The sequence below is a fragment of the Aspergillus ruber genome, assembly GCF_000600275.1.
Source record: "Aspergillus ruber CBS 135680 unplaced genomic scaffold scaffold00027, whole genome shotgun sequence".
NCBI lineage: Eukaryota > Fungi > Ascomycota > Eurotiomycetes > Eurotiales > Aspergillaceae > Aspergillus > Aspergillus ruber.
This window is the reverse complement of record NW_024467323.1, coordinates 335,429-355,516: the sequence shown is the minus strand read 5'-3', so window position 1 is coordinate 355,516 and position 20,088 is coordinate 335,429. Positions and strand designations below refer to the sequence as shown.

At 50.1% G+C, this 20,088-nt stretch overlaps 4 protein-coding genes across 4 annotated transcripts; 2 read left to right on the top strand and 2 right to left on the bottom strand.

The window, feature by feature from the left end:
* Positions 1-80: 80 nt before the first annotated feature.
* EURHEDRAFT_380232 (DASH complex subunit ASK1) lies at positions 81-1,538 on the top strand (the record flags this gene model as incomplete). The annotated part of the gene is made up of 3 exons (XM_040779266.1): positions 81-171; positions 229-335; positions 393-1,538. The coding sequence occupies 3 exons, from the start codon at positions 81-83 to the stop codon at positions 1,536-1,538; spliced, it is 1,344 nt and encodes a 447-aa protein (XP_040636120.1).
* A 614-nt stretch (positions 1,539-2,152) lies between these two features.
* Positions 2,153-5,835, bottom strand: EURHEDRAFT_380231 (putative Rho GTPase activator Rga; the record flags this gene model as incomplete). The annotated part of the gene is made up of 6 exons (XM_040779265.1): positions 2,153-2,658; positions 2,715-2,810; positions 2,868-5,003; positions 5,065-5,598; positions 5,660-5,690; positions 5,758-5,835. 6 exons carry the CDS (start codon positions 5,833-5,835, stop codon positions 2,153-2,155), a joined length of 3,381 nt encoding a protein of 1,126 aa, XP_040636119.1.
* An 8,021-nt stretch (positions 5,836-13,856) lies between these two features.
* On the top strand, positions 13,857-14,263 carry EURHEDRAFT_415548 (uncharacterized protein). Its single transcript, XM_040782721.1, has 3 exons — positions 13,857-14,003; positions 14,067-14,132; positions 14,209-14,263. Exons 1-3 carry the CDS (start codon positions 13,920-13,922, stop codon positions 14,257-14,259), a joined length of 201 nt encoding a protein of 66 aa, XP_040636118.1. The 5' UTR covers positions 13,857-13,919; the 3' UTR covers positions 14,260-14,263.
* A 340-nt stretch (positions 14,264-14,603) lies between these two features.
* On the bottom strand, positions 14,604-19,125 carry EURHEDRAFT_388824 (ABC transporter ATP-binding protein). Its single transcript, XM_040779756.1, has 2 exons — positions 18,912-19,125; positions 14,604-18,861 (listed from the first exon to the last, which is right to left on the bottom strand). The coding sequence occupies exons 1-2, from the start codon at positions 18,954-18,956 to the stop codon at positions 14,752-14,754; spliced, it is 4,155 nt and encodes a 1,384-aa protein (XP_040636117.1). The 5' UTR covers positions 18,957-19,125; the 3' UTR covers positions 14,604-14,751.
* Between the last annotated feature and the right edge of the window lie 963 nt (positions 19,126-20,088).

Below are 20,088 nucleotides of genomic sequence, written 5' to 3'. Positions count from 1 at the left end.
CCCCGCCGCGACAACATCAAGACTTTAACTCTTGATTCACCTATAAGCCACTACAGTGCTACCCTTTATTACTATCCAACATGTCTCGTCCATCGTCAATGACACAGCGTCCACTGACACTGACGGAGGAATTGGAGAAGCTCGAGCAATCAATCACCCTGACGCTGCAAGGTAAACATGCTTGATGTTCAGACTGTAAGCAAGATAGCTAGAGACTGACATGCGCAGAAATCGACCATAACTTCAGTCAAGCCCATCGTATAGTTACGACAAGTATCCTGCCTCTGGTAGAGCAGTATGCCGAGAATTCGCGCGACGTCTGGCAGGGAGCCAAGGTGAGTGATGACGATTTGGCGACCCGAGTCAAGAGCACGGAGAACTAACAGCAACAGTTCTGGAAACAATTCTTCGAAGCAAGCGCCAACGTCTCCCTTTCCGGTTATGAGGAAAAACCCAACGAAGAAGAAACCACCGTGAACGATGAACACACCGCGACGGAAGAAACAGATTCAACCGCCATTTCCGAGAACCCCTCAGCCTCCTACGAGACCCAGTCTTCTCTCGATAACGAAGACAACGACAACGTCGACCTCACCCATAACAAACCTGACGACCTCGATCTGACCTCCCTAACTCTCACCGGCCACAGTACACCCCGAGCTCCGACAGAGAGAGCCGACGGAGACCCAGATCTCACCTCCACATCCTCGATCGCATACTCCTCCACTTCACCCTACGAAACCCTGAAGCAACAGGTCAACGAGTCCGAATCCCCCTTCGGTCTTGAAGACTCGAACCTCCCATCTACACCGCCCGGCAAATCATCGTTCAGGCAATACCACGGAACCCCCATGTCCCCCGGATCCTCGCCATTCGTACCCCCGGCCTCCCATGAAATAGAAACACCAACAACCAATAGAAAGGGCGGGTACTACAACTCCAAACCCTCCGACCCAGTTATGCACCGTATGCCCGATAAAACCTATCGCGTGCAAGCCACCCCACTCGGCAAGGGAGCAGGAGCCGGCCGATCCAAGTTCAACGTGACACCCAAGAACAAACCACCCTCCAGTAAATACGCCTTCGGCGATTCTCCCCTCTCTAGTCCCGAACCAGAAGCTCCGCAATTGAACGATGAGATCTTTTCCTCGCCCATAAAATCAGCCTTCACACCCGGTACGGACCGCAAACGCAGCCGTCCCAGTCTCAGCAGCCATCTACGTGTTACGCCGCAGCCTGGTATCAGTGTCCTGACTCCCGCCAAAGGCGGTACTAGTGGCAAACGACCTGGGTTCTGGGATAGCGACGATGAGGATATGCCCGAGGACTTTGAAGACGACGGGTTCAGCCCCCCGAAGACGATGCAATTTCATATTCCGCAGAGTCGGCTGATGAAGACTCCTGCAAAGGAAGCATCGAAGCGGATCGTGGAGGATCTGCTTGTTACCGCTGGCGCGGATGATATCACGGATTCGGTGGGTGAGCAGAGTCCGAGTCTTATTCGGCGAGCAGAGGGGTTGGAAGATGAGTCGTTTTGATTTTAGTTGATCCTGTCTTAATGTACATCGTAACAATATCAACTATCAAGTGTTCCATACTACGTTGGCAAGTTTCATGAATCAAATCACAAAAAAAAAAAAAAAAAAAAACCGAATTCATCTAGTACTCTATACACGGATATCAAGCACACAGCACACGTGCAGAAGAATCAATCAATAACTAGCTTCGAACCTGCGGAAATTTCTGTTGTGATCAAACGATAACAATTAAGTACTCGTGCATATAAAGGACGGAAGACAAGACGGGGCTGGGGTATCGGTATCGAGCGTGAGGCATCGAGGAAGGAAGGAAGGGAGAAAAAGGAGTGAAGTGAGGAGCAGGAGAAAGGAGGGGGATATCACACCGACATGGTATATGTACATCCTACCAATTGGCGGGAATAGAAAACAAAAAACAGGGTATTTTGTAGAGTAAACCAATCAACTTGCAAATGAAAGGGAAGGAAAAACGAAATGTCCAATCCGCAGACGCCCAAACCAGACAAACCAGCTCCAGGCTAAAAGGCGATTGAATAACACAAAAGATCAAGGAGATAATAAAGAAAGAAAGCCCAGGCGTGTAATTATACACCCGTGGTATTTATAGACACAACTCAAGGCAAGCCCTGCATACCGTTGAAAACTTCCTGGCAAGTTTCGACCAGGAACTTCAAAACCTCATTCTTCTTCTGCACATCAGTCATCTCACGGGCCAGGCTTTCTGGTCTCATGATGGTCGGTGCAAAGACGACGGCGACGTTCTGGCTAGTCATCAGGTTCTCACTTTCACGCTCGACCACCCGCGCCAGATGGAACAAGAGGAATTCGAGTACATCGCGATGGACACGCGGCAATGCTTGGAGACACTTGCGCATGTGATCAACACGAGCCGCGTGGGGTGTGATTTCGCCAGAATCGATGACCATTTCGTAGACTTCGTAAGTGATAAGAGGGGTGGGCAGTTTCCGGAAATACTGTTTCAATGCCGAGGTCACAGCATGGATGTCAAGATCAGGGTCGGATATATCGTAATCTTGAGGTGACTTCTCAAATCCTTCCTTGATTGTTTGAATCGCGGAGCTTGCACCGGACTTGCGGTAGATTCCTTCCATATCCATGCCTAGAAATTGCTAGTTAGCCATGAAAAAAAAAAAAAAAAATCCGCCAGAAACTCACCTCGCAGTTCAACCTCCTGGATACACCGAGTCACAATAGCAGGAATGATGCTCTTTTCATGCTCCATGCGCTGTTCCAAGTCGGTACCGAAAAGGCCTGATGAAAGACTGTTAACATGATCGTGCTTATTATATTAAATGGTCGTGAGCATACTTGGTGTGCCAGTAACATCAGACAATGCCGGAGCACTGTCAGCATGAGCCAACTTTGTACCGCCCTGTCTGTTCCTTTGGTTTCCAAAGAATCCAAATCCTTGACGGCTAGGGTCCTGTGTCTGAGAGCGCGGCAGATTGCCACCGGTCACATCTTGGGAGCCCTCACTAGACATAAAAGCACCCTTGAGACCTTTGGTAACGCCCTTGGCGACGTTCTGACCACCCTTCTTCCAGTTAAACTTGCGCGGCTGGCCTTTACGAATGCTGACCACTTGAGGACCTGGGACAATGGTAGCCTCGGCTTCCTCCGACATGTTGGCGGTTGAAACTGACGAAGGAAGTTCGCTTGCGGCCTTCATGACATCGAATGATGACAGAGATTTATCTTTGCCGTGAGAATAGATGCCCAATCCGTTGGCACCACGGTTACCTTCCGCAGAGTTGGCCTTGTACAGTTCCTGAATCTGGTGGACCAGTTGGTTGTTCAATTCGGCCAACTGAGCGTTCTTCGAGGACAGCTGCTCAAACTCCTGGAAGCTCTTGTCCTTCAGGCGGTTCAGATTGGCAAGCTCTTCCGCTGTATCATTGCGCTTCTGGACCAGCTCTTCGATTTGCGGCGTAAATGTATCCTTTAGTTTTTGAATGGAATCAACAAATTCCCGCAGGACGTGGTTGGTGATTTTGCCCAGATCCAACGAGCCACTAGCTCCATGTTTCTCAGCCTCGAGATGGTCTGTTAGTACGCTAAGCTCCCGCATGACAATCTCCCTCTGCGTATCCAAAACCACTATGGTCGATCGCTTCTCAGAAAGCTCCGTGTTGGCCAACTTGACGTCCGCGGTCGCATTGAGGGCGCCTTCCAGCTCCGCGATCTTCTGCTCCCTCTCCACAATCCGCTGGCGTTCCTTGCGCAGCTCACTTCGAAGCCATGCGATTTCATCTGTTCGGGTCTCCGGAGATCCAGCCGATGGGGTAGGAGGGTCCTGGGAGGGTGTGGCCGTAGCCCCATTGACCGGTGTTCGAGGTAACCTGGTGTCCCGTGAAAGGCGAGAGCCCTTGTCACTGAAGCTCCGACCATGACGGACTGAGTTGGACATCCGACGAAGGAAGGCTTCGTTGTGGATCAATTCGGAGTCGTCCAAGCCCATAATGCGCTGCATATCCTCATCCATTGAGAAGTCCCCTCCCCCACTGTACCGCAGGAACGATGGGGATCCTGCACGATCGCTAGGACGGTTGGCTGTATCCGATTGCACACCGAGAGACGCCTGGCGACCATGCTGTTTACGGGAGGGATCAGTGTAAGAACCGCTGCGTTGACGCCGAGGCGATTCGCCTAGCTTCGGCGTACCCTTGCCGGCACCAGGTCTCTGATCATGCAACGCGCCAAGGGGTGGAGTTGATCGCCCATGCCACTCGTCAAGTTGGCTCAAGCTTACAGAGGGCGGGCGTGGGGAGGTGCCCAATTCCTTCCTAGGGAGGTGATGCAGTTTACTCTCTAATGAGTCGCCTCGTTTCGGGGGATACTGCAGGGCCGATGACGGGAGAGACCGTGACGAGTCCACGGAGTTGTTTTCATGCAATTTGTGAAGTTCGTGAGACGGACGAGAAGGAATGGTGGCCGTGGTTTCCGAACGCTGCGAGTCGAAAGTTGAACCATCCCGGGTTTGAAGTGCAGAAGACCTGGTGCTTTCAGGACTGGGAGTCGAAAAGGAGCTGGTCTCTCGCATATGCATAGGAATGTCAGACTGGGCGCTTAGGACCGATCCTGATCGAGATGGCTTGGTAACATGCTGCCGGGCCGCAGGAGATGAGTCTGGTGTTCCCATCTCTTCCGGGCGATAGCGGACCGGCTCCAGAACGGCGGGCTCGCGTCCTTTCTCTTGGTAGGCGATGTGGGGGGACGCGGTCTCCGACGAGATTGGTGGTTCCAGACCGTCTCTGAACGACTGTCGAGATTCTGAACCATGATTGGGAATGGGAGGCTGCGTGCGAGCAGAAGCGCGTTTATCCTCGTCCGGATCGAATGCGAGAGGTATAAGAAATTCGCCACCACCATCGGCCTCTGATTGTTCGTGGGGGATGCTAGAATTGCGATTGCTGCGATACGTGCTCGAGGGGAGGATAAGGTTGTCTACGGCATTTCAATTAGAATTAAGATGGTAAGACAACGGGGGTAGGTGGGGGAGACTCACCATCGTTGGGTGATTGACGTGGGGTAGAATCGTCGAATTTCGCACTATCGAGTGCAGGCGCCGCTCCGCGGGACGCGACCTCGGTCGTAGCATCCGCATAGGCATCGGCGGCGGGATCGTCGGCCGGCCGGGAGTGGGTCTCCTCTTCTGGGGGTAGAGACGGCAAGGACTTATCCAACTTGACCCCGGGTTGTTTCTTATTAGCAGCAGCGGCGGCGACGCGGTTTCTTTTTCTGCGTCGCTGCATTAAGGACTCGTGGCAATCCATGCAGAAAATACCCTGGGAGGTTCGCGCATAGCGTAGATTGTCGATTTCCTTCTTGCAGTTCCTGCAGCGAAAACAACGTTTGCAGAAAGCCTGCTCGCCTGTCAGGATGGCGAGGTCCTCAATCTTATTTGAGCACGAACTGCAGCTGTAGGTGCAATTGCTGCAGATCAAGGCGCCATCGCCAAGAAGCAGCAGGTGTGCGTCGGAGTCAAGGAGGGTTCCGCATGTGCTGCAACGAAAACAGTCGATATGCCACCTGTTGCCCGCTGAAGAGCCGTTAGTGTAAGCTGTCGAGTCAGATGTGATACCAATGGAAAAGAAACGTACCCAATTCAAATGCCTTTCCCTCTTCAAGAATCTGTCGAACCGCAACTACGTCAGTCCCTTTTCCTACCCCCTTGACACTGACAGATCCGAGCACGTACCTCTCCACAACCCTTGCAAGGATACGGGACATCATCCTGCTCCATGGGCGAATCTGGGTAGATGGCCGGCGATTCCATGGTGTAAATGTCCGGGCGGCGCTTGAACAGCAGCCCAGCGGTGTGTTATCGATGATAGCTCTCCTTTCCCCAGGATCGTCGAGAAGTTGGCCCGCGTGGGTGTAAGACGCAGCGAAGAAGAGTTGTCGGTGGAGTTTCAAAGTTGGGTCAAGCATCCATCTGTTGCGGGATACTAGAACGCGATCGAGACCGTTCACGGAATGATGGATGGAATATGGTCGAGGGGGGATAAAGTAAAAAGTTGGGGAACCGAAGGACACGCACGCCGTTTCCGACGGATAGTTGAGCCAATTCGGGGGGGGTGAAGGGGTAGCAGCAGGACGGGGAGGACACGTAGGAATCGTTCGTTCGCAAATGGGATCTGGACAAGCGAAGCGGAATTAGTGTCAGTTCCGGTGAAGTTCAGGAATGTAGAGCTCGGTGGCCGTCGCCGTCTCAGGGAGAAATAGTTCCGTACCCCAGTCGCAATCACAATCTTGGGCTACTTCAATATGACAAGAAGCAATGGATGAGTGTGAAGGTTCATAAGATAGACTAAAAAATAGAAAAGGAAAAAACCCGATGGGATAGCAGCAAGGGGAAAGATGACAGAGGGGATGCCGGACGAGAATGCACGGCCAAAGAGCACACAGATAGATGGACAACAATAGACAACAGAACGATCAAATCCGGACACCGAATAGGAGATAAAAGAGAGACCGGGAAATGGCGATGCTCAGAACCGCAGCGTGTTAGGGAACTCACCTTCCACGGAGTCGTTTCAGATAGAGGACTCGAGTGCCCCTCTTGACGACAAACAACGGTCGAGACCAGTGCGTGAGGTAGAGCACAGTGGAATGAGAGAGATTGTAAAACAAGAGAGCCGAATTATGACGGATGGGGTCCCAGAAAGAGACTGAGCCGGCAGCGGGGAGGAAGAGAATCTGATATAAGAAAGGGGGAGTCGGGGTGGAAGTTGAGGCTGTACGAATGCGGGAGTCTGGTACGGAGGTACATAGACATCTATGGACGGAGTAGTAAAACTACAAGTACAGCTACACAAAGCTCACAAAAAAGCAATGGCTTGTTCATTCACTTATGGCAACAATAGAATAAGTGTCAACATTGTTTCAAGTATACAGAGTAGTTATCCTTGCTGATATTCTGCATTTCCCTAGTAAATGGGCCCCTGATCATTCACGTGATATTGTGCCTCAGGCCAATAAACTAGTTAACGTAATTCCCAAGCGGGCTGCGCAGCAACCGACTACACAGACCCTTTAGATCAATTTATCTTCATTTCAACACAGTTATTCAAAAGCTATCTATCTTAGTCAATTTAGACATGCAGTTCTTTTATGCCCTATATATCCATATCCACCACACTTTAATAGCGCTCGTTGATGTGGGCTGTAAAGCTGGCGAAGCATGTTCATGAGGGAGTTGTACCAGCTATCTGAACCTTAATTGGCTCTGGTATTATTGCATCGGCCTCTTCAACTGATAAAACACCTTCATGAAATATGTCTTGTTGAGCCAAGCGCTTTTGCTTCTGCTTCTCATTTGCAGCGCGTAATCACAGCCTGAATCCCTACCAAGTCCATCCATCTGGGCTTACTCCGAGTCACCAATCACCTGGGAAGCCATCGGACCAGAGACCCGATAAAGACCTTGCCTTAAAAATTATACATGGAGACAAGGCCCACCCTGAAGCATTGGTTGACTCAATTGCAACGACCCATTCATAATTTCCAGGTTGTAAAACAGCTCACTAACTGTAGTATTCTAAACTTGTTATCACTTTTGCAGTTTCAATTAACTCCATTGCAAAGCCAGTTTTATCAAAGTTGTAGATATCATCGTTGAGAATCCCATATTGAAGGATTGTACGTTGTACACAATAAGACCACTCAAGGATAATCCTTAGGTCTTCACACTCTGTGTGCTTGTAACTAGCATCTTGAAAACTCACATGAGAACACATTTTATCTTGAAGCCTTTTACGCAAGCCAAAGACGCAGTAAAAGAACAGGAGTTCATTTCGACCCTCGTGGTTCGATATCAAGTAATGCAGGAGTCCCATATTTCGCTGTATACTGCAGTCTACAACCAAAGTAGTATATGCGGCAAATCATTCTTGAATGTTGCATTTTCTTGCAGCATGTTTCTGGTTGCTAAAGCTGTGTGCTAATTGCTCTTTATAGTGAATCCGATACTGCTTCTGAACTCATCGCCTCCGTCAGAAAGCTGACCATCGGGCTCTACACGCAGATTCTAGAATAACAGATCTGGCTTTGCAGATAGGTTTCCTGTTCTGAATTTTTGCAGTGCATGAGATGTCGTAACTGCTGATGATTGAAAGGCAGTCTTCTCCGGCATCCAAGGCGCTGATGATTCTATCGTAGATTACTTCAGACCTTGTTCGAAAAGGCTGATAGGGAAATAAACTGCAAAGCTAAATCAATGTCCAAAAAGGTAGATGACTCACTGGCGCTGACTTTGGAGATAAAAGATAGCATTTCTGTAAGTTCCAGAGTCCCTAGTGGATTACTAGGCAAGCCAACTTTGTATAAGGCTCAAAGCAACAAACAAATGCTGGACCAACTCCCTGATGTTACGCGGGCTGTATATGGCTATCATGAGTAAGACCAAGGAGCATGCCTTAAAGGTACCCAGACATCTGTCCTCCAGCAAATCCAAGACTGGAGCAGTGATCCACATGGTCAACCTATCCTTTGGCTTCGGCGAATGGCTGGTACTGGCAAACGTACAATCGCAAGAATCATGGCCACTGCATTCTACAATGGGACAGCCTTAGCTGACCGGGGATGCTTGTTTAATGAATCATGTCTTGGAGACATGTTCTTCTTCAACTACAAGGACTAAGACTGTCGGAACCCGCAACGTTTGCTTCTCACGCTAGTAAGAAACTTGGTTGATGTGATTCCTGGAAGCAGGCAACCTGTATGCGAAGCTATCAATGGCCATCATGATATACAAGACCAGGCTTTGGAGCATCAGTAGAAGCATCTAGCCTTCAAACCCTTGAGATTACTGAGAACAAGACCCTCTTCGATAGTCATCTTCATTCTCGATGCCTTGGATGAGTGCCATGCTGGAACTCGAGACGGGCATGATGCTGCTTGGTCAAGTTCGGGAGCTTGATTCTGTAAGGGTTTGTGTCTTTATAACCAGTCATCCTTTCGTACACAGACGCCCTCACTTAGCTGGAATGTCAGAGGATATACATGGTGAAACATTACATAAGGTATACCGACTTGACGGCGAGGGGGAAAGAAAGGACGACATTCCAACGCTGATCGAGCACAAATTATGCGACATCCCAGAGAAACACAAATTCCGTTCAGACTGACCGGACAATGCATTGGCTTTCCAAATACAGATACAAGGAAGCAGAGTTTCGGGTACACTAAATTGGCCTCATTGCCGGACGGAAGCCTGTTGGCTTTTGGGAACTACAATATCAAGCTCTGGGACGCACTTCATGGAGCTCACATGCATACAGTTGAAGGCTGGAATATTCCGATCAGGTGCCCGGCTATCTCGCCCGACAGAAGCTGCATCGCAGCAATAAGAAAAATTTTGAGGCTTAGAGCATAAGCAATGGGAATTGGCGCCCTCCTTCAATAACAGCTCACGGGAACCCATACTTGCCTTCTCACTAGATGGAAAGATTGTTGCGTCGACTGGGAAGACAATCACGCTTTAGGACATTGCCACTGGGGACTGTCTTGAAAAGCTTTATTGACGGCGAGATAAGTACCATTGTATTCTCCCCGGATGGAAAACGGTTGTGTACGAGGGTCGGTTCGAGGTTGCGTCCATTCTCGGCAACGATATTGGCTTTCCTTCACAGATGAAGGACCCTTTCTACGCGATGGCTGGGCGATGGAGAATGAGAGGAAACTGATGCATATTCCTGATGGATATAAAGCCACCCTTTCGGCCATTCACAGTAGTAAGGTTGCTATGGATCATTCGTCTGGACTTGTTACTATAATTGGATTCAATAAAACAGATGATAAAACGCTATGAGGTTGCTTTCAATTATACTTTGTATCTAAGCATCATAATGCTTTGTCTCAGAATCCCTCTAGGGGCCACTTCTAGGTGAGCTCTGGCGCAATCATAAACCATCCCCATAAAAGAAATCTTGTAAAATCAATACATTGATCTCGGCTTGTCGCCGTATTTTGAGAACTCTAAATTACAAATTACATGTTTCCATCCCTCATATGCCAGATATCAAAGTCATCATGCACAACCCAGGATCTCTCCCGCCACTCGTCGTGCCCTAACCATTTCATCCTTCCGGGCTTTCGAGAATAGAAACACTGTCCGGCAATCAGGCCCAGGAAACCAATGCCCAGAGAGATACAAATTTCCTAGAGGATAGAAGAGAAAGCGCTCGTCACGACCATTCTGTCCCAGTGTGGCAGACTTTCCTGGGATAAGAAACTTGCAGGGGATTCTCTGTCGCTTGGCACGATATTTCCAACGGATTTTCTTGTGGTGGGCTTGGCCAAATTCCCACATGGGCGAGTTGATTACGAAGCGTATTGGGGCGAGACATTTTGGGCATTTGTTGTTTCTTCTGTTGTATGGTACCGATAGTGCGACTATCTTTTCAGTGGGGCTGCCGTTATTATCTTGGGGCGAGGCTTTTTTTCTTTCTCAATGTATCCTGGCTTAAAGCACTGCATCAGTTACTGCAAGGTTGTATGTAGACATTGTTTTGAAGCTTACCTGGACACATCCGGCGTACGCAGTTGGAAAGAACGTGAAAGGGCTCGGGCAATTTGTTTGTATGGCACACCAAGTATGCGAACCTTGGCTCTATACAACATTAGTTGAAGGACACGAAACATGCTTGTCCTGTAGAATCAACATACCTCTTTCAGGAATCAATTCACAGATAAAACATCAACGCCCTTTTCCGTAGCCATATGACGATATTTGCACTTGTCGATCCAGAAGCAAGACTCTTGATTCCAGTAAATGCAAGAACGTTGGTTCTTAATCTTAATGGCACTTTTTGCCAGTTGCTGTCTCTTATTTTCCAGGCTCGTGTACGAAGCGACATCGTTCGCCATGAGCACACGATCCGCTCAGCCAGTTTCTGCGCCGGAAAAGCTTTGATTGCGTTGGTGACAAGTTTGAGATTATTTTGGCGGTCCTGAGATTGCCAGAGAGCAAGGAGAGAACAAAAAGAAAGAGACTTGTGTGTATACAGTTAGTCTACCTTATTCCAAGCTTCTTTCACTTTCACTAAGAAACATATTTGTTGCCTGGGCCACATTTTATCCATTTCTCTTTCTTACGTGCATGTGTACGCGAAGGCTGGGGAAGGAATAGGATAGCAAGAAGCAATATAAAGATGCCCTTGGATTATATCTACTCCGTGCTATGTGCTGTGAAGTGTAGGGTGCTATTTTTGGCGTTCTGCGCTTAGTTGAATATAGCGCTCAGTATACATGGTTCCAACCTGAGAGCCGCGTCGACCTTCTACACCTAGTCCCAGTCTCAATGCTACAAACTGATACTCAAGCCAAGAATTATCTGAGGCTGTTCAATCATAAGACTTATGGGGTCTCGAGTCTGGTCTCCAGAATTCCAGGGAATTGAGAGCGTAAGCGCATATATATATCACACCAGCGGATACCCAAACCCGCAACTTCTACGGTGAATATTTTTCTTTGATTAACCGTTGGGTCGGTGGTATATCGAAGGAAGTAGGGGAGTCTGGAGAGGCCATAACAGTGGCATGTTGCCGCATGGGAAAGTCCTTTCTCCACAGCTTTCTCCAACAAAGCCCGAGCAACTGCAAATAGACTTATCAGCATGTGGATACCAGTCACCGTTGACCCCCAATACTCTGCAGCCACTTGTGAGTATTTGCGTATTAGACTGCGACGGAGCGGTGTTGTAGTCGTTTCTCAAATATTCCACTTTGTGAACGATGGATCCGTCGTTTTTATCTGTAGTCAGCACATACGAAGACTGAAGTCTTTCTTCATCACCTTCGTTCGGTAGTCAGCTTGGAGCGTGGTGTCACAAGACTCCTGATCAGAGTCACTTTCGAGAACACTATCCTTCGGAACATGCCCATCAGTGGAACAGTGTCGACGTGTTACCAGATCTGCATCATACGGTATGCGTGCTGCCCTGGTGGGCTTGAGCGTGAAGAGGGCTTTGCCAACGTACCTGCGGACAGACGGTGCCATGCAAAGGAAACAAGACCATGGTTTCTTGTGCGACAGGCTAGTCGGTTCTCTGGATTGTCGTAGCTGGGTAATGGGCTGGCAAGGCCTTGCACTCATCGGTGACCGTAAAATCAGTCACAATTTCAATACCATTATGGGGGCCGTGCGTGGTCCATTCGGACAGGAGGCTGGCAGCGGTCTGCCTTTATTTCCATGGACACCACGTCTGGTTGTACGTGGAGAAAAATTCATGCAGAAGCATCCGTTTTCCGTCTTTGAGCAAGTCTGTATATTATTCTGACGATGGTGGCTAGCCGCGTGCTTTGTCGAAGTCGCCAGGTCTGGTTCCGACAAAGTTTCGAGCACATGCCAACCAGGACCTTTATCGTAGGTGAAGGACTAGCAGCTGCTCTACCCTATTTTTCGTTCTCTATCATCTGAACAACTCGGATAGTTGTAGTAGAGCATTAGAGTAAGCCTTTGAGTCTAATCCAAAGGAGGTGGTGAGTGATGCCCAGACCTCAATATTCGCACCGAACCCCGGTTATCATTCGCATTTTTTCGCGGCTGTGGTTTCAATGAATAAACGCAGCTCTCGTTCGCCTTGAACTGCGAGTAACGAACATAACAACCGGTATTGTGTCGTCGAGCAAATCCCGATCCGCTGTAGAGCTGTACTCTGCTATTACTAAAACAATCAAGGAAAGATAGCACGAAGGCGGGAGAGCTCTATGCTAAGGTGCGGATGATAGAGACGACGTACTCCGAGAGATTCCCAATCCGGAAATGCGGAGACCTCCGTCGAAAAAATAGAAACACTCGCCCAAACCGTTACCCATAACTGATAGACCGTCACTCAAGGAGTTCAACTCAGCCCGGCTCGAATAATGATGCCTATCCTATATAGGAAGACAATCCACGCACTCCGTCGACAGCAATCTAATTTCCGGCTGAAGTCATATCCAGAAATCCCGCATACACCGACACCGATATTCCGCACTCCGGAAGACAGATCTCGGAACATAAACCCATACACGTATGCACAAACAAGTCCACAAAAGTAGTACATCCCCTGCCAAGTCTCTAGAACAATAGAATGCCAATCAAAACCGGAAATGTATAGGGCATCTCCTGTGATGTCATGATCTTCATTCTATTTTTACCCCTGATTATCGGTCTGTACTACTATGCACAAGTACATGCACTACGGAATATGTGTGCTGTGCAGGAGGAGCATTAGAGTATTCTACGATATGTCAGGAGGGGAAGTATAGGATAGTAGTATAAAGTATAGAGGCAATTGACTCGGCAGTATGGATAGGACACGGAGAGTACGGATACGGAGACAAGGCTACGGGCAGACTACGGACTAGCGTCAATTCAATCACGGGGGCCATCTGATCACGCCTTGCCGATCCCCAGTTGGGGTTGGGATGCTCCATCGGCACCACCATTTGTTCTCCGGAGAAGGTCCGGAGTAGGGTTTGCCTGTTCTCAGTGCAGAGGACGGAGGACGGATACAGAGGACACACGCCCATTACTAGTAGGGAATATGAATGATTGAGACAAATCGAGTATCAGCGCCTATTCAAACTGTCCATGTATGAGCATAGTATGTTTTTTGCTGTGCCAGGAAAGAAAAGAACCACAAACATCTCACCGTCTCGACCAGACCATCCATACTCCATAGTTCCACCGTTCCACAAACGCGTCATCCGAAGCAATAGAAGCAGCGGATCAGGAGATTCTTCTTCCCTTAACTAAGCACATGGTACAGAATAGTTATAAATACCGTTCATCTTCCAGCTCTTCTGTCAACATCAACAACTCATCTCTCAATCCTCTAAACAAATCAATTCAACTTCGCTCCAAACAAACACAATGAAGCTCTCCATCTTCGCCTCTCTCTTCCTCGCCGGCTCTGCCATTGCCGCTGGTGCCGGTGGTAGCGGTGGTTCCAAGACCGTACGTTCCTCTTCCTTTATCTATCCTCTTACCATTCGGAACCCCATATCTAACACATGATAGATCGACGACAACCAGCCCTGCCAGTCCGACAGCAAGACTGACTACTGCAAGAGTGGCCTCTGCATCGTAAGTTCCAGCCCCCTCCCCACTCAACCCAGTCCCAATGGGAGAAAGTAAAGGATAGATGCTAACAATCCCATAGCAAGAGCCCAGCCAGCCCTCGGGCACCTGCAGACCTAAGGGCCAGAACTAAGCGTTTTCTGCGCCTATTATTGTATATAGTGAATGTTAATATTCCTTTTGTTTATTGATTGGATCGTAGTCGCCTACCTGTAGAGTGGTGGTGTAGTAGACAGGATAGTTCATGCAGGGTCGATCTGTACTTCATGCCCCGTACTTAGTACGGGGTTCCGGAGTGCGTCAGGGGTTTGAATCCTGTTGGACGGACCGAGGTAGTCGGGTAGTACGGAGGAACACATTCAACGTGACTACCTGTATATATATATCATATCTCCCATGTAAGAAAAAAAATAAAAAACAGCAAAACACGGCAAGCTCTTTTCTTCTTTTTCTACGCTTAGTTGAAGCAGTCGAGGCCGAGAACATATAATTGAACTCTTGAAAGGTGGAAATATATATTGACCAACTAATACAGTAAATACCACAAGGTATCAATTCCCAAACGCCAATAATGCTCTAATAAAGAGACAATAACAAAACTATTTAATATATTCGGAGTGTTTTTTTAAGTCTCCAACGACTGGTGAATTACACTCGTGCGATACGTCTCACTCCGCTGGATCAACTCCGTATGCGTCCCCTGCTCCACACAAACACCATCCTCAATAAGGAAAATGCAATCCGCCCGATGGATCGTGTTCAACCGATGCGCGATCGCGACGACTGTTGTCCTGCCAGCGAGCGTTGCGAGCGCTTCTTGAATGCGCTTTTCAGATTCCACATCGAGGGCGCTAGTAGACTCGTCCAACAGTAACATCCGGGGTTTCCGGACAAGCGCGCGAGCAATAGACAAGCGTTGCCGCTGACCACCGGAGAATTGCTTTCCGTCGTGGCTGCACAGTGTATCGTAGCCCTGGGGCAGGGATGTGATGACATCGTGGATGTTGGCCATTTTGCATGCGGTTTCGATCTCTGCCTGGCTGGGTTCGTGATTTGGTTTCGCGCCGAGACCGATGTTGAACGCGACGCTGCCTTCGAACATGACGTTCTCCTGCGGGACGAGGGCAATGTCATCGCGGAAGGACGTGTCCAGTTGGCGGGTGATGTCTGTCCCGTCGATAACCACGGAACCTTGGGCTGGGCGGTAGAAGCGCTCAAGCATGGCAAAGGTGGTGGATTTACCAGATCCCGAGGGACCGACGAGCGCGCAGAATTGACCCGGTTGGATGTCGATGTTCAAACCGCGCAGGATAGGACGTTCCGGGCGAGAGGGGTAGGTGAAGTGGACGTTGCGGAGTTGGGCAGCGATGCCGTTCTCCGGAGGTATGAGGAGGCCGGTGCTGTCGCCTGGGGAGGAGGATGGCGGAGACGAGGTTGTGGTGGAGGCGGCTTTTTCGTTGGCTTCGACGTCGGGAAGTTTTTCGTCGAGGAGTCGGCTGGAGGGTTGGACGTTGGCGGTTGAGCCGGGGGAGATTTCTTCTTCGGCAGAGCGGGTGGTGAGCAGCTCGACGATGTTGCTGGATGCCACGCGGGCCTTGGAGATATCGGGGGCCAGAGCGAACATCTGTCCGCAGGACTGGGTACTGAAGAGCAGTGCTGGGAGGACGGTGAAGAAATCTGTCTGCGAGTATAGATTCGCTGCGATCTGCTTCGATCCCCACCAGTATGCCAGTGCATACACAAGGTTACTGATACTGAACGCGGCCGCAAGCCAGATATTTCCCCATGCAATGGCCTTCATAGTCGCGTGGTAGGGCTTGATCAGTGCGCGGCCGAACACGGCGTACGACTGCTTCTCGAGGGAGAAGGCAGCCACGGCGCGGATGTTGTCGACGGCTTCGACGGTGATGGCAGTCGCATTGGCAAAGGCCTTCTGGTGACGCTCAGCGAACTTGGCTTGCACGCGTAGCTTCATCATACCGGCAACCAGCAGCACGGGGATAGTCGGGAGCAAAACGACGGTAATCTTCCAGGCAATGGCAAGCGAAATCACCAGACCAGCAATCAAGTTAACAGCAGTCGCTAGCAACAATCCAATCGTTGTACCGGTAATTCCACTCAACGCCGACGCATCACCCGTAATATAAGTAAGCAGTGTCCCCGGCGACCGACCCTCACTATGATGCCACTCGACAGTCTGATTCAACAGCGACCGCAATGAAAGCACCCGAATCCGATACAGAACCTTATCCGCAGCCCAGCCAAACGCACATCCACCAGCGACGTTGGCGAACATCTCGACCAGCGCCATGATGAAGAACAACAGACCGTACAGGTCTCCGCTGGAGCTGATGCTCTCGGGCGAGAGGCACGGGTTCAGGGCACCGACGGTGTGACCAAAGATGACGGCTTCGGCAGAGTAGCTGCCACCGATAATGGCGGACATACACAGGCCGGCGATGATGAACATCATGTTGGGGCGGAGGAGGGAGAAGATGTATTTGGTGGTGAACCAGCCGGAGCGTTTGGTCTTGGCCTTGAGGTCTTTGTCTTCTTCTTCGTTGTCCTTCTTTTTCCAGATCTTCCATTTGCTTTCCTTTTCTAGGGCAGGGGCCGAGACATCGGCGGACTTGGAGGCAGGAGGCGTCTCGCTGATTTCAGTGTCACTGACACCGGCTTCCTTCTTCTCATCCACGATGTTAGTGTTGGTGTTGCTGTTGGCAGGTCCGGCCTTTCCGATCATGTCCTGCGGGATGGCGGCATCCTCGGCGCTCAGCTTGCCCAGGTTCTGCAAGCGGACCATTTCAGCGTAGACACCACCCTTGGCGACAAGCTCAGCGTGCGATCCTTCCTCAGTAACACGACCAGTCTGCACGACGACAATCTTATGCGCGTCCTTGGCGGTCGCCAAACGATGCGCAATCGAAACCGTAGTAAGACTCTCCGAAACCTTCGCAAGCGCCTGCTGGATCAGTTTCTCAGAAGTCGAGTCAAGTGCTGCTGTAGCTTCATCGAGAACAAGCAAGCAGGGCTGACGAACGAGAGCTCGTGCCAATGCGATACGCTGCTTCTGTCCACCGGAAAGCTGGTTACCCGCAGAACCAACGCCGGTTGCAAGACCGTACGGAAGACCGGCGATGAAGTTCATGGCGTTGGCATCACTGGCAGCCTGCTTGACGCGGGCAACAATGTCGGCAACTTCAGCAGGGAATCTGGCCAGGGCTTCTTCTTCAGAGACACCAGAGCAGATCATTTCAGCCAGATCGGGGAGGGTCGAGTCGTAGATGTACTGGGACAGGGGCTGGTGCGCCTCGTTGGAGGAGGCGACCATACCGTATGCGATGTTTTCGAGGATAGACCGGTCGAGCAAGGAGGGTTCCTGCTGCACAAAACCAATGTTGCCGCGCAGGTAGCGCACATTCAGGTCGCGGAAGTTGGTGTCTCCGATCATCACATTGCCGGACTTGGGGTCGTAGAAACGTTCCAGCAGGGCGACAACGGTGGACTTGCCTCCACCAGACGGACCGACGATGGCAGTGTGCTTGCGCGGGGGGATGGTGAAGTTGACGCCCTGCAGGACGGGGACATCTGGCCGTGAGGGATAGGTGAAGTGAACGTTGTCGAAGACGATGTTCTCCTCGCGGAAGCCAGCAGACTTATCTCCCTCATCGGAAGTCGCGTCGATGCAAGACGGCCGGTTGATAACCGTCAGCAGACGCTCCGACGCACCAGCCGCAGAAGCGAAAACGTGAATGAACGGCGCGACCTGAGACAGAATAAACGAGGCATCGATCAACACGAAGATAACCGTGTAAACAGAACCAACAGACACGCCACCATCCTCGCCCACGGACTTGGAAATCATCTGCGCACCCTCCCAGAAAGCAAGCGCGTTGGCGGAATACGCAATAAAATACAAGAAACCCAACTGCCAGGCATGCGTGGCGGCCTTCTTCAACGCATCCATCCGTGCACCAGCCAGATACGTCGCAAACCGCTTCTCCAAGCGGTCATTGGCGTTGAAGGCTTGCACAAGCATGAGATGCGACAGACTCGACGACGCAATCGATGTCGCCGCGTTAATGTTGTCCGAAATCTTGCCGGCAAACTTCTTCACATAGTGTCCACCAACCAGCGACATGATGAAGAAACAGGGCACAACGGAGATCAACATGGCGGCAATCTTGGGCACCTTGATGAATGCGACGATATACGCCGTCACAAAGTAGGAAATGGTGGTAAGCACCAAACCCACCTTTTCGGAGGTACCGGCCTGCACGACCTCGATATCGCCGACCAGTCGCGAAACGACATCGCCAGAGGGCAGCGACTCGATAAACGAGGCTTCCTGCTTAATCACACTCTCAAAGTAGGCTTTCCGGTAGCGGCGTGCCAGACGTTCACTGACCAAACACCAGCAGCAGGTATAGATGTAGATAGAGCAGAAGTTTCCAATGGTAATGTAGATGACGTACAACACCTCGGTTTCCACATGGCTGGACAGGTCCGAGGTACTGGTGCCGGAACTGGCGCTGCAGGTGGTGGAGTTCATATCGTTGATCAGGTCACCGAAGACGATACCAAGCAGCGGAAAAGGGATACCACCAGCGATACCGAAGATGACACCGAGGATAATGAGAATGACATCGACGTAGGTGTAGTCGAGGGAGAAGAGGAGGCGGATGTAGGAGAAGGACCTGCCCCAGATTTCCTTGGTGGGGAGGTAGCGTTTGACCTGATCATTAGCTACTGCTTTTCCAGCGAGGACAAGAAGAGAGAAGATACCTTCTGAGCAAAGCCATCCTTGCGGACGTCTTCGATTTGGGACATGGTGATGAAGCACCGGAGACCGGGGGTCTCTTTTCTGTGTCTAGACGGAATGCAGCAAGAATGCAGGTTACATTCCAATCCTAGCAGCGAAAGGTAGTGAATATGAACGAGAGTCAATCCATCAATCGATTGCAAAAGAATGGCATCCGTTGGACAGAAGAGAATGGAAGTAGAATAAAAGAAGAGAAGTGAGGAAAAGAAGAGAAAACAGACCCGAGGAAAAATAACCAGAGTTCAGACTCCGTTGCCGGCATGGACTAATGAGGAATGGTTCCGACGACGGGTGGGATGTGGATTTGTGACAGTCAATATTTTAGCGTGGGGCGTCTTCATTTCAAGTGTTATTCAGAGATTGATACAGAGTATTGTTATGAGTATCGTTTGCACAATCCCACTTCGCGCCCCCATTGCCATCCCATTGAGTCTTGAGTACAAGTACAAGAACCCCGTACTCCCATTACTCCTACACTCCCACAGTATGGAGTACAACTCCCACAGTGTAGTGCAACAGAGCACCCTGCAGCTGAAAAACACAAAATGTCGATCGGCGGTTTAATCCGCTGGTGGGTATATTAATATTAGTGCAAGCGAAGGCCAGCGGTCTGGTCAAAGTGGACATTCCCCTGACCGGATCTAATCTGATTGATTGATAACTTTTTCTTGGTTTTTCCACCCGAGTCGGATTCATTATTGCATACGGTTCTGCATACGAGTACTTTTACCCTGGCCACTACTAGTACATGTATGTTGATTTACATTTCATCTCTCTGCTGTATAGGCAGAATACACGTAGCAGTGATTATGCGTGTTGCATGGACGTACTTATTCCGTACCTGTACTGACACTGCAGAGTTTTCACTTACACTGCATCCGTTCATGCGCATCGCTCCGAAAAAATACAGCCATGGGTACCCATCCATGGATACTCCATCCCCATAATAGCAGTCTACTATCCAACTAGTTCGTTTCTCGCCCCTCGGTCTCTGAATATACGTACAGTGACTCCGAGTCCGAGAAATGATCTAATCTGATCCGCATCTAATCAGATTCTCCAACGCCCCTTAATTGGGTCCGATGATCGGCCGTCGTTGCTGTCATGGATGCCGGATGCATACGTGTATGGAGTAGTAGA

Coding starts and splice junctions, on each gene's coding strand:
- EURHEDRAFT_388824 (XM_040779756.1), bottom strand. CDS start 18,956: ATGTCCCAAATCGAAGACGTCCGCAAGGATGGCTTTGCTCAGAAG. Junction 18,862..18,911: donor AGGATGGCTTTGCTCAGAAG/GTATCTTCTCTC, acceptor GCTAATGATCAG/GTCAAACGCTACCTCCCCAC.
- EURHEDRAFT_415548 (XM_040782721.1), top strand. CDS start 13,920: ATGAAGCTCTCCATCTTCGCCTCTCTCTTCCTCGCCGGCTCTGCCATT. Junction 14,004..14,066: donor GTAGCGGTGGTTCCAAGACC/GTACGTTCCTCT, acceptor AACACATGATAG/ATCGACGACAACCAGCCCTG. Junction 14,133..14,208: donor GCAAGAGTGGCCTCTGCATC/GTAAGTTCCAGC, acceptor ACAATCCCATAG/CAAGAGCCCAGCCAGCCCTC.